General features: G+C 42.8%; 1 protein-coding gene across 4 annotated transcripts in view; it reads left to right on the top strand.

The window, feature by feature from the left end:
• Positions 1–243: 243 nt before the first annotated feature.
• The window catches only part of ube2wb (ubiquitin conjugating enzyme E2 Wb), a 59920-nt gene continuing 46740 nt past the window's right edge, over positions 244–13423 (top strand). Inside the window, exons 1-2 of one of the 4 annotated variants that reach the window (XM_043689164.2) lie at positions 244–317; positions 1418–1509. In XM_043689164.2, coding sequence (XP_043545099.1) covers positions 303–317; positions 1418–1509 — 107 coding nt within the window. In that variant the 5' untranslated portion in view covers positions 244–302. Of the gene's footprint in view, positions 318–769; positions 1030–1417; positions 1510–13423 lie in introns of those variants that run through there. The other 3 variants (XM_087985972.1, XM_043689166.2, XM_043689163.2) reach the window with 3 other exon arrangements.

Raw genomic sequence — 13423 nt, 5'->3', positions numbered from 1 at the left:
GGTGTTGGGTGATTGATAACTTTGTCCACACCGGCACCTCCACATCATGTTTTGCAGCAATGTCAGACTTCCAGTGTCCGCAGGCCGTCCTCTTATTTCGTCTTTTGAGGCTGTCCGACCAACATCGCAGGTCGAGGAGAGGTTACCAACGGTCTCACGTCCAGGGAGCGCGCACGCCGTGCCCACGTGACGGGGGAGACGGAAACTATGCGTGCGCGTCCCCCGTACGCCATGACGCAATCCCGTTGAGCGGTGTCTCTGGCACGGGGAGGGGGGTGGTGGTGGGTAAGGGGGTTTCCATCATGGCGTCAATGCAGGTGAGTGCCTGATGAGTCCGGCGGTGCTTCACCGGAGCCTTGTGTCCTTCCCGCCCGGGCCAGCGCGTCGGCTCCTACCCGCGGCCGAGGGAAGAGCCGCCCCCTGAGACTCCTCAGCATCTGCATCCGTCTTCTCCGCGGGGCTTGCCTGGGTTGGGGGGTGGATGGCGAGGTGGAGCGGCCCGCGGTTGTTTGTGTACGTTTTCACAGACAAGCGGCTTCTGAAACCGCGGGCGGTGGGAAGTGCAGAGGGCTGTGGGCGGACTCCTAACGGAGCGAGGTGTCGGCCGGTGATCCCTGGGGAGAGGGGGGGAGAGGGAGGTGGGGGGTGTCTGGAGGAGTGGGGAGGTGGTGTAGGGGCTCCATCTCTCCGCCTGTCCCTTGTTTCTTGCCGTCCAGGTGATGGCAGCAGCACCATCGCGCCCTGTGAAGGTTACAGGTGCCAGCGACACCTGTCGAGGCCCACCGCAGGAACAGCAAGCGGGCTTCAGGAGACACCTCTGCCACCGGCGTTTGTTATTACGACTTCGGTTGCGCTGCTTCAATTTCAGGACCTTAACTTTGCTCCTCTTTCCCACTTCCTCGTCCCGACGCGTGATTATCCTGTCGGGTATCAAGTGAAGGCATCCTCCGAACCAGCAAACTTATACCTGACAACTTGTGAATGCACAACATGTGGACTAGCACCTCATTTGTGTTCGCATCCTCCGTGGTAAAACTTGCATCAGTTCTTTAAAACAAAGGCCTGCTGCCTTTTATTATTAATAGCTATCCACACACTTGACAAGTGTGATTAACTAAGTTACTGCATTTTTTCGTGCACATTATACTGCATGTAAAGCTTGCACTAGCCCGGCAATTGTATAGATTAGCTGAGTTTGTGACTACAGTATTCATTTAGGAAGGTATGAAACTAGGTAAACATTTTACACTTTTAGAATTTTTACACAAGTGCTTTCAAATATGTTAATTTTAAAGTGAAAATCAATTGGAAGTGAGCCTTCACAGAAGTGGGGTTAATCATAATTTGGATAATTATACCCCAGTTGCCTAATATTAGAGTAATGCATATTTTCTAACTATGCTGTTTCCTTTAATAGAAAAGGTTACAGAAGGAGCTAATGGCTTTGCAAAATGACCCACCCCCAGGGATGACTTTAAATGAGAAGAGTGTACAAAATTCAATAACGCAGTATGTACTTAAATATTTTTAATGTCAATTTTAAAATGCAAAAAGCAGATATAAGGCTGGTAAATACTTGGCAATTTTACTAAAGTATTATTTTCTAGTATCATTACTGTGTAGTTATCACGATATGGACAGGATTTGTGCACTCAGTTAAATAAGTTGTATTGTATTAGTTTTGAGAAGGTGTATTTCAGGTCATAAAATACTCACTGGACTAATCACCGTTTGTAAATAAGTTGAATCAGTATGATTGTACAGTGTATATTTATGGAATTTGCTAGATATATATCCTGTGAAGGAGTTTTTTGAGGTTTATATAATAAAAGCACATAGCTCATCATAAAAGCTAAGTTTATTCAATAATAACTGTTTTATGAATGATAGTTTTGAATAGATTACTGGAAATTGGAGGACCATACTAAAACATGGTGGATTTTGTCTGAATATATTGGAGGGATGGTGCTGGGTCTTCTACTTTTTGTCATTTATGTAAATGATTTGGATGTGAGCATAAGAGGTACAGTTAGTAAGTTTGCAGATGACACCAAAATTGGAGGTGTAGTGGACAGCGAAGAGGGTTACCTCTGATCACAACAGGATCTTGACCAGATGGGCCAATGAGCTGAGAAGTGACAGGTGGAGTTTAGTTCAGATAAATGTGGGGTGCTGCATTTTGGGAAAGCAAATCTTAGCAGGACTTATACACTTAAGGATAAGGTGCTAGGGATTGTTGCTGAACAAAGAGACTTTGGAGTGCAGATTCATAGCTCCTTGAAAGTGGAGTTGCAGGCAGATAGGATAGTGAAGAAGGCATTTGGTATGCTTTTCTTTATTGGTCAGAATATTGAGTACAGGAGTTGGGAGGTCATGTTGCAGTTGTACAGGACATTGGTTAGGCCACTGTTGGAATATTGCGTGCATTTCTGGTCTCTTTCCTATCGGAAAGATGTTGTGAAACTTGAAAGGGTTCAGAAAAGATTTACAAGGATGTTGCCAGGGTTGGAGGATTTGAGCTATAGGGAGAGGCTGAACAAGCTGGGGCTGTTTTCCCTGGAGCGTCGGAGGCTGAGTGGTGACCTTCTAGAGGTTTACAAAATTGAGGGGCATGGATCGGGTAAATAGGCAAAGTCTTTTCCCTCTGGATGATAAGAGTGTACAAAATTCAATAACGCAGTATGTACTTAAATATTTTTAATGTCAATTTTAAAATGCAAAAAGCAGATATAAGGCTGGTAAATACTTGGCAATTTTACTAAAGTATTATTTTCTAGTATCATTACTGTGTAGTTATCACGATATGGACAGGATTTGTGCACTCAGTTAAATAATAGAATTATAGGGCATAGGTTTAGGGTGAAAGGGGAAAGATATAAAAGAGACCTAAGGGGCAACATTTTCACACAGAGGGTGGTACGTGTATGGAATGAGCTGCCAGAGGAAGTGGTGGAGGCTGGTACAATTGCAACATTTTAGAGGCATTTGGATGGGTATATGAATAGGAAGGGTTTGGAGGGATATGGGCCGGGTGCTGGCAGGTGGGACTAGATTGTGTTGGTCGGGTTGGAATGAAGGGTCTGTTTCCATGCTGTACATCTCTATGACTGAAGCAAAATGACTGACACTAGCTGTTTAATGTGATGATTGTTAAGTGGTTATAAACTGTCAATGTTTTTGCAGTATAACTAATGTTGTCTCATATGCAAAAATATAGTTTACATGTTGCATTTGTTTATCTTGACTTGGAGAGATCACAATGTCTGACTATTAACAACAGTAGCTCTGAAAAGTTTTGGCTCCTGATATTCATCAGTCTCTTCATTGTTTAATTTTTCACTGTATCAAATGGTTTTGAATCATATATAATCAGTGCAATAACTTGGTGATGTCTTTGTGCCTGTGAACGCATTTATTTTACTTAGTGCTTCTAAAGTCTGACCAGTTTCAATTTCATATTTACCGTATGTAATGAGTTGGATTTGTTTGTGAAATATCTTGCAGAATGATGCAATGGAGTAATTTCTTTCTTTAAAAAAAACTTGAGAAAATTTGTCCAACAAATGATTGCTTGCAATATATAGCATTACGTAGATTTTATAGAATGTGTACTCCATTTAATTCAGTTAATTACAACACTGTGATTAAAAAGGAAATTGAATCCATAATCCTGTTTATTAAGAAACTTTGTTGAAGTATGGTGCAAACATTTGTAATCTGAAAGTTAAGATCTTGTTCTGTTGGAGACAGATGATGTTGAATTAATAGTAAACACTAAGCTCTGTTTTTTGTTTAGTTAAATTTATTAGCAAATAGATTTATATATTTGAACCAGTTGTGTTTCTGCAGTAAACAATGTTATTATATTACAATTAATCAAGAATCTGCAACCATTAAATGCAGTGGTTAGCACTGCTGCCTCACGGCGCCAGGGACACCGGTTCGATTCTACCCTCTGGTGACTGTCTATGGGGAGTTTGCACATTCTCTCCATGTCTGCATGCGTTTACTCTGGTTCCCTTCCACAGTCGAGAGATGTGCTGGTCAGGTGGATCGACCATGCTAAATTGCCCATCTTGTCCCGGGATAAGAAGGCTAGGTGGATTAGCTGATGGGAAATGCAAGGTTACAGGATAGGGTAGAGGGGGTGGGTCTGGGTGGGAATGCTCTTCAGAGGGATGGTGTGGACTGAATAGGCTCAATGGCCTGCTTCAATACTGTGGGAATTCTATGGTATTTAATGACCTAGTCTAAACAGCCCTTTCTGGTAAAGAATTCCCCAGTTTCACTATCCTCCAATAAAAGACATTTACAACACCTTTTTCTTGAGATCATGCCTTTTGGACACTCCCACAAAGAGTAACAACTTTCCTTATCTACCCTGTCAAGTATGTGTGGTTATCTACCCTGTATGTTTTGATGATGTATCCTCAGTTGCCAGACAAGAATACGACTTTTTTCTTTCTTTGCTGTCACAATGGCAGCAACCTTTTCTTTTGTGAAGACAGGTGATGTGTTCATTTATTCCCTGAGCCAAATCATCTGACTCCACAAAATATTGTCCCTTTTGGTTCCTCCTTCAGTCTGCCCATACAGAAGACCTTCTAGCTGTTAGACTATTTATATGTACTCTGTATTCTTTTGGTTCCTTTTTCAGTTCTCATTGTACTCTCTGTATTTAGTTTGGTTCTCTAATGAATCATGAGCCTATTAATGAATTAATGCAAAGTGTGTTGAATTTAACTCTCTTTAAACCTTTTGTCACTTTGATTAACTTGCTTAGTATGACTTCTAAGACTGATTCATCTTTCCTGAAGTTTGATGCCAACAGTCCATTTGTCATTTTAATTTTTTTCTTGTACTGTGAGGCTTTTCATAATTTGTGTACATGTACACCCAAATCCTTTGACTCCTTGACAGCTCCTAGTGTGTGTGTGTATGTCTCTCTCTCTCTCTTTTTAAATGTTGTCATTGTACCTGCATCCACCACTTCCTCTGGTGGTTCGTTCCACATAGGAACCACACTTCGTGTAAAAGATGTTACCCCTCATGTCCGTTTTTAAATCTTTCTTCTCTCACCTTAAAGATATGCACCCTAATTTTGAACTCTAGGGAAAGATCCTTGCTATTCACCTTATCTAAGCTCCTCATGATTTTATAAACCTCTATACAGCCACCCCTCAATTTACTATACTCCAGTGAAAAATGCCCAAGTGGGACTAGTTTAGTTTGGGAATGTGGTTGGCGTGAATTACTTGGACCGAAGGGTCTGTTTCCTTGCTGTATGATTCTATGACTCTATCCAGCTTATTTTTATAATTCAAACTCTTCATTCCTGGTAAATCTTCCTTGAACCCTCTCCAGTTTAATAATATCCTTCATATAGCAGGGTGACCAGAACTGCACACAACACTCCAGAAGAGGCCTCACCAACATCTTGTCTAAGGGTCTGAACAGGAATCGAGGGCTGCATTTCACTTACTGAGCTGGGAGCCACTGACTGAAGGCTATTTCCCTGACTTTACTGGGGTCTGCTGCCAACCATGCCAAGCCTCCTAGCATTGTGCTTGCACTAAATGGTGTGGTAATACATCAGCATTGAGATCCTGATATCTCTGGCTGAGGGGCAAAGTGCAAAAAGGCAAAGTATGGATACTGTGAGCATTCAGGTCAGCTCAAAGTGAGTGAGAAAACAAGTGAACAGGCCAAAAATGCAACCTGATCCAGTCTACAAGCTAGGTGCCAGACTCTGAGTGCAATTGGTCCTTGCAACTGCAGTACAATGATGGCCACCATGCAGCCTGAGCTGCAGCATTGAAATGTAGAAATGAACTGCTCATGGATCAGTGAAGTGCTATGAAGTTTCTTAGAAGCTGGCATATAACAGAGGACATGGTGTGCATGTGGTTGTGTCAATGGAACATACCCTGAGATGTTGGTTACTGATATCCAGCATCAAAGTCCTTCAGAGCAAGCTGAAGTCAACAGACACCTGCTCACACTTCCATGTCAAGATTTATTTGGGATACTTGCCTTTATTATACAAGGCATTGAATAAAAAAAAGGTTATGAGGGATCTATGTATAACATTAGTCATGTTGCAGCTGGTGTACGTATACAGTTCTGGTTGCCATGCTATTGAAAGGATGTGATTGTCCTATGGAAGGTTAAAGAGATTCACCAGGATGTTGCCTGGGCTGGAGTGATTCAGCCTCCAGCAACTGTTCATAAGAGATTATTTTATTTAGTAGGAAATGGAGTTTGTGGTGACAATGAAAGTCAGTAATCTTAGTTTTCTAATGCAGAGTGGAAGAAATTTTCTCAGCTTTTGGGCACTTCTAGGGATTATACCATAGCTACTATTGTTGGGTTCTACTGTTTTGTTGATATTTATCTATGGTGCCATATCTAATTGTCGTAAAACATTTAATGTTCTCATGACCCTTGTGAGGCTAGGAATAGAGAGTGAGTTCAGATGAACATGTGGCTACAGGGCTGGTGAAGAAGGGAGGGCTTCAGGTATGTGGATCATTGGGATACCCTCTGGGGAAGGTGGGATCTGTAGAGGCAGGATGGATTGCACCTGAACTGGAGGGGCACCAATATTCAGGGTGGGAGGTTTGCTAGAGCTCTTCAGGAGGGGTTAAACTAAATTGGCATGGGGGTGAGAACCTGAGCTATGGATCAGATGATGGAGTAGATAATGAACAGCCAGGTACTGTGTGCAGAGTGTTTGCAAGGAGGGATAGGCATGTGATAGGGCAAAGGTGTGGTCAGTGTGATAGGTCAAGGGTGTGTGTATTTTAATGCAAGAAGTGTCAGGAATAAGGGTGATGAACTTAGAGCATGGATCAGTACTTGGAACTATGATGTTGTGGCTATTATGGAGACTTGGATATCATGGGCAGGAAAGGTTGTTGGATGTTCCAGGGTTTAGATGTTTCAAAAAGAACAGTTGGGGAGGTAAAAGAGGTGGAAGAGTGGCATTGCTAATCAGGGATAGTATCACAGCTTCAGAAAGGGAGGTTTTCGAGGAGGGTTTGTCTACAGGGTCACTACGGGGGAAAGTCAGAAACAGAAAGGATCAATCACTTTATTGGGAGTTTTCTACAGACCACCCCCCCTTCTCCTCCTCTCCCCCCCCCCCCCCCCCCCCCACACACACACACACACACACACACAGAGCGAAAGAGACAGAAGAGCAGATTGGGAGGCAGATTTTGGAAAGGTGCAGAAGTAGTAGGGTTGTTGTCATGGGTGACTTTAACTTTCCTAATATTGATTGGAACTTCCTCAGTTCAAACAGTTTGGATGGAGCAATTTTTGTCAGGTGTGTCCAGGAGGGGTTCCTCACTCAATATATAGATTGGCCGACTAGAGGGGAAGCCATATTGGATTTGGTATTCAGCAACGAACCATGCCAGGTGTCAGATCTCAATGGAAGAGCATTTCAATGATGGTGATCAGAACTCCCTGACCTTTACTATAGTCATGGAGAGGGATAGGTGCAGACGGTATGGGAAAGTATTTAATAGGGGGAGGAGGAGTTATAGTGATATTAGGCAGGAATTGGGGCACCTAAATTGGGAACAGATGTCCTCTGGGAAATGCACGACAGAAGTGTGGAGATTGTTTAGGAAGCACTTGGACAGATTTGTCCAACTGAGACAAGGGAAATGGAACATCTAGTCCAGAGGAAGATGATACCTTACTTAAGGTTGAGGAGGCAAGGATCAGACAGGGCTTTAGAGGGTTACATGGTAGCCAGGAAGAAACTGAAGAATGGGCTTGGGAGAGCTAGAAGGGGGCATGAAAAAACTTTAGCAGATAGGATTAAGAAACCCTAAGGCATTCTACACTTGTGTAAGGAACAAGAGGATGGCCAGAGTGAGAGTAGAGCCAATCAGGTATAGTGGAGGGAACTTGCGCCTGGAGTCGGAGGAGAGGTTCTTAATACTTTGCTTCAATATTGACGTTTGAGGACAGCGTAAAACAGACTGATATGCTTGAACAGATTGAGGTTAAGAGGAGGATGTATTGGAGAGGATTCTGAGACAGGATTTATGATTACTTGGAAAATAGTTTGATTAGAGATAAACAGAATAGCTTTGTGAGGGGCAGGTCATGCGTCACAAACTTTTTTGAATTTGAGAATGTGACAAAACACGTTGATGAAGGTAGAGCAATGGATGTGGTGTACATGGATTTTAGCAATGTGTTTGATAAAGTTCCTATGGTAGGCTCATTCAGAAAGTGAGGAGGCATGGGATACAGGGAAATTGGGCTGTCTGGATATAGAATTGGCTGGCCCATAGACAGAGGGTGGTGTTAGCTGGAAAGTATTCAGCCTGGAGCTTGGTCTGCAGGGTTTGATTCTGGGACCTCAGCTCTTTGTGATTTTTTTTTAAAATGACCTGAATGAGGAAGTGGGAGAGTGGATTAGTAAGTTTGCCTATTACATGAAGGTTGGTGGAGTGGTGGATAGTGTGGAGAGCTGTTGTAGGTTGCAACGGGGCATTGACAGAATGCAGAACTGGGTTGATAAATGGCAGATGGAGTTCAAACTGGAAAAATGTGATTCATTTTGGAAGGTCGAATTTGAATACAAAATACAGGGATAAAGACAGAATTCTTGGCAGTATGGAGGAACAGAGGGATCTTGGAGTCCATGTCCATCGATCCCTCAAAGTTGCCACCCAGGTTAACAGGGTTGTTAAGGTGTATGGTGTATTGGCTTTCATTAGCAAGGGGATTGAGTTTAAGAGCTGCGAGGTTATGCTGCAGCTCTACAGAGCCCTGGTTAGACCACACTCGGAATATTGTGGTTGCCTCATTATAGGAAAGATGTGGAAGCTTTAGAGAGGGTGCAGAGGAGACTTGCCAGGATACTGCCTGGAATGGAGGGCATGCCTTATGTAGAAAGGTTGAGGGAGCTAGGATGTTTCTCATTGGTGCTGAGAAGGATGAGGGGTGACTTGACAGAGGTGTACAAGATGAAGAAAGGCATAGATAGAGTGCATAGCCAGAGACTTTTTCTCATGGTGGAAATGGCTATCATGAGAAGGCATAATTTCCAGGTAGTTGGAGGAAGATTAAGGGATGATGTCAAAGGTAAGTTCGTTACACAGAGTGTGGTGGGTGTGTGGAATGCACTACCAGCAGTGGTGGTAGAGTCAAATACATTCGGGACATTTAAGCAACTCTTAGCCACATGGAAGATAGTACAATGAAGGGTTTGTAGGTTAGTCTTAGAGGCGGATAAAAGGCCAACAGAACATTGAGGCCCGAAGAGCTTGTACTGTGCTGTACTGTTCTATGTTCTAAATGATCTTTAGACTAATAATTTGTCACGAATGCATTAGTGAGCGCACAACTGGTGAAAACAATCCTTGTCTTTTGTGAGGTTTTTAAATCCTTTCAAAATATTGGAAATCTTAGTTGGACAAACTGGGCTTATTTCCACTAGAATTTGGAAGAGTGAGGGGTGATTGATTGAAATATATAAGATTCTGATTGGTCTTGACAAGGTAGATGTGGAAAATATGTTTCTGCTTGTGGAGCAATCCATAACTGAGGGTCTGTTTAAAAATTTAAGGGTTGCCATTTAGTACAGATGTGAGTGTTGCGCGTCTGTGGAATTCCCTGCTCAAAAGGGGACTGATGTGGGATCATCAAATTCTTTTAAGGTAAACATAGATTCTTGCAAGGAAGGGGATCAACAGTTGTTAGGGGTAAATGGGAAAATTGAATTCAAAATGCAAAAACAATCAACCATGATCTTATTTAATGACAGAGCAGACTTGCGTTGGAGTGGCTAACTTCTTGTTCATTCATCTATCTAGTTTGTACATATATATGTAACTTCTTGACTTTCAATACTTCAGTATTCAAATTTTAACACCTGTGTTCATAACTATAACTACTTATTCTAGTTTCATCATTGAGATGTTTCACATGGCTGTTAAAACCTTTCTGTGACAGGGTGACCAGAACAGTGTGAATAATTTAATGGTGACCTAATCAGTACTTGTAGAATGTCAGCATTATTTCCAGCACACTTCAATATATAACACAGTCTTATTTACTTATTTTGAAATTTTGCTAGATTCCTTTGTCCTTTTTGATTGAGTTTTATTGATAGAGTTAGAGTGCCTAATTTTATTCTCTCTCCTCTCCCTGCACCTGACCCCATATGCATATGTAAAAAAATGCACACTCCGTTTGGTATGCTTTCCTTTATTGGTCAGAGTATAGAGTGCAGGAATTGGGAGGTCATATTGTGGCTGTACAGGATATTGGTTAGGCTACTGTTGGAATATTGCTTGCAATTCTGGTCTCCTCCCTATTGGAAAGATGTTGTGAAACATGAAAGGGTTCAGAGAAGATTTACAAGGATGTTGCCAGGGTTGGAGGATTTGAGCTATAGGGAGAGGCTGAACAGGCTGGGGTTGTATTCCCTGGAGCGTTGGAAGCTGAGGGGAGACCTTATAGAGGTGTACAAAATTATGAGGGGCATGGATAGGGTACATAGGTCTTTTCCCTGGGGTGGAGGAGTCCAGAACTAGAGGGCATAGGTTTAGGGTGAGAGGGGGAAGATATAAAAGAGACCTACAGGGCAACTTTTTCATGCAGAGGATGGTGCGTGTATGGAATGAGCTGCCAGAGGAAATGGTGGAGGCTGGTACAATTGCAATGTTTAAAAGGCATTTGGATGGGTATATGAATAGGAAGGGTTTGGAGGGATATGCGCTGGGTGCTGGTAGGTGGGACTAGATTGTGTTGTGATACCTGGTTGGCATGGACGGGTTGGACCGAAGGGTCTGTTTCCATGCTGTACATCTCTGTAGTTCTGTTCGCCGAGCTGGAAGTTTTTGTTGCAAACGTTTCGTCCCCTGGCTAGGCGACATCATCAGTGCTTGGGAGCCTCCTGTGAAGCGCTTCTTTGATGTTTCCTCCAGTGTTTACAGTGGTCTGTCCCTGCCGCTTCCGGTTGTCAGTTTCAGCTGTCCGCTGTAGTGGTTGGTATATTGGGTCCAGGTCGATATAGGACAAACAGGAAGACAGCTAACAATCCGCATACATGAACATCAACTAGCCACGAAACGACACGACCAGCTATCCTTAGTAGCCACACACGCAGACAACAAGCAACATGAATTCGACTGGGACAACACTACTATCATAGGGCAAGCCAGACAGAGAACAGCCAGGGAATTCCTAGAGGCATGGCATTCATCCACAAACTCCATCAACAAACACATCGACCTGGACCCAATATACCAACCACTACAGCGGACAGCTGAAACTGACAACCGGAAGCGGCAGGGACAGACCACTATAAACACTGGAGGAAACATCAAAGAAGCGCTTCGCAGGAGGCTCCCAAGCACTGATGATGTCGCCTAGCCAGGGGACGAAACGTTTGCAACAAAAACTTCCAGCTCGGCGAACAGAACCACAGCAACGAGCACCCGAGCTACAAATCTTCGCACAAACTTTGTACATCTCTATGACTCTATAACGCCCACAATGACTTTGCCATAAGTTGAATCATGACATCCACTAACCTGTGTATTTGTCCTCTCAAGTTACCCTTTCCTGCAGATTTGGTATTATCAGCAAAGCTGCGACTTTTCCTGTGTCCATGTTCAATTCACATAATTGGATTTTCCCCTCTGTTATCTTGCCTGTGCCTGATTACATATCCTGTAGAGCCATATGTCATAAGTTTTAAAGCACATTTATTATGCTCTATATCTTGGAATCTTTGTGCACAGGAGCAGTTAAATCCTGGAATTACACAGTGCAGTTGAGGCCCTTTGGCCCATCGAAGCTGTAACAGCTAAAAGATACTGCCAGCTGGAGTTGACCCACTTCATGTGTCCAGCAAAATATTTTTTTAAAGTTTGAGGTTTCCTGCCTCAACTATCCTCCCAGGTCTCTACCATCTTTTCTCAAATCCCCTCTAAATCTCTTGGCTTTCACTTTTAAAATTATTGACCCTTCAACTAAGGGGAACAGCTGCTTTCTATTCATCATGCCCCTCATAATATGTCAACATCCACCCTCCATCCCTGAACTCAAAACCTTCTGTGCTCCAAACAAATCAACCCAAGGTTATCCAGTTTCTCTTCAGCGCTGAAATGCTCTCTCCCGGTCAACATTCTAATGAATCTCCTTTGGCCATCACATTCTTTCTGCAGTGTGATATGTACTTCAGCTGTGGTCTGATTACGTTCCAACATGAACTCCCTGGTCTTACAATCTATGCCATAAGTGAAGGCAAGTGTCCTGTATGCCACCTAACTATCCTATTAACCTGTCCTGTCACCTTCAGGAACAAAACCAAATTATTGGAAAACCTCAGTAGGTATGGTAGCATCAGTAGAGAGAAAGCAGAGTTAACATTTCGGGTCCAGTGACCCTTCTTCAGAACTCTGTAACCTTCAGGGATCCGTGCACAAGCACCACAAAATTTCGTCTGTTCCTCCAAGCTTCCGAGTGTCTCGCCATTTATGGAGTACTGTCTTGCCTTTTTCTTTTTTCTGAAGTACTGACTTCACATCTATCACGGTTAAATTCCATCTGCCATTGATCTAGCCATCAGACCAATCTGTTTATGTCCACCTGTAATCTAATCCCTTCATCCTCAATGTCACCTATCTGGCCAATCTACAAATGTACTTATCATCTAGACTCCCCTGCCTCCCCGCCAAATTCTCACCTACATTATTTATGAATATCACAAAGGATACAAACCCAGCACTGAACCTTGTGTTATATTAATGCACACCAGACTCTAGACACACACTCATCCTTCTATCACCATCCTCTATCTCCTATCATTTCAAAATTCCACCAGACTTTTTTGGGCATGATCTTCCTCTGACAAAGCCATGCTGATTATCTCTGATCAAACTTTGCCTTTCTAGATTTGAGATTAATTTTTTCCTTCACTATTTTCTTCAATAGATTGCCTACTGCTCAACAGTTCCCTGGTTTATCTCTACCATCCTTTTTGCAAAGTGGAACCAATGTGTCCCCATACCCAAAGTATGTCCTCCAGTTCTCTGGCGCCTTCCCTGTGGCCAAAGACAATTTAAAAATTTGGTTCAGTGTCCTGTAATTTTCTCCTTTGTCTTCCACACAGCTGAGGTTGCAACTCATCCAAACCAGGAGATTTGACCACCTTAAAACCTCAAACATCAACAATTTATTTAACAATTTAACTCTTGAAATGCAGAAGTAAAGTCCAAAAGAAAGGACTCATCTCTGACCTGTAAATCTGTTCCTGTGTGCTAGTTGGTTTTCTGCCCCCATTTCCTCTGACATATTTGGGTTCCAGATACTTTGAATTCTAAACAATGGAGCATGCGTAACTGGGATAGAGAATTCTAGAGATTCGTCATTTTTTGAGTGAAGA

Source organism: Chiloscyllium plagiosum, unplaced genomic scaffold (assembly GCF_037043375.1).
Source record: "Chiloscyllium plagiosum isolate Xiang-an unplaced genomic scaffold, Cpla_swu_hap1 HiC_scaffold_4, whole genome shotgun sequence".
Lineage (NCBI taxonomy): Eukaryota > Metazoa > Chordata > Chondrichthyes > Orectolobiformes > Hemiscylliidae > Chiloscyllium > Chiloscyllium plagiosum.
Note: the sequence above shows the minus strand (reverse complement) of the source record. Positions and strands in the feature narration are given on the sequence as shown.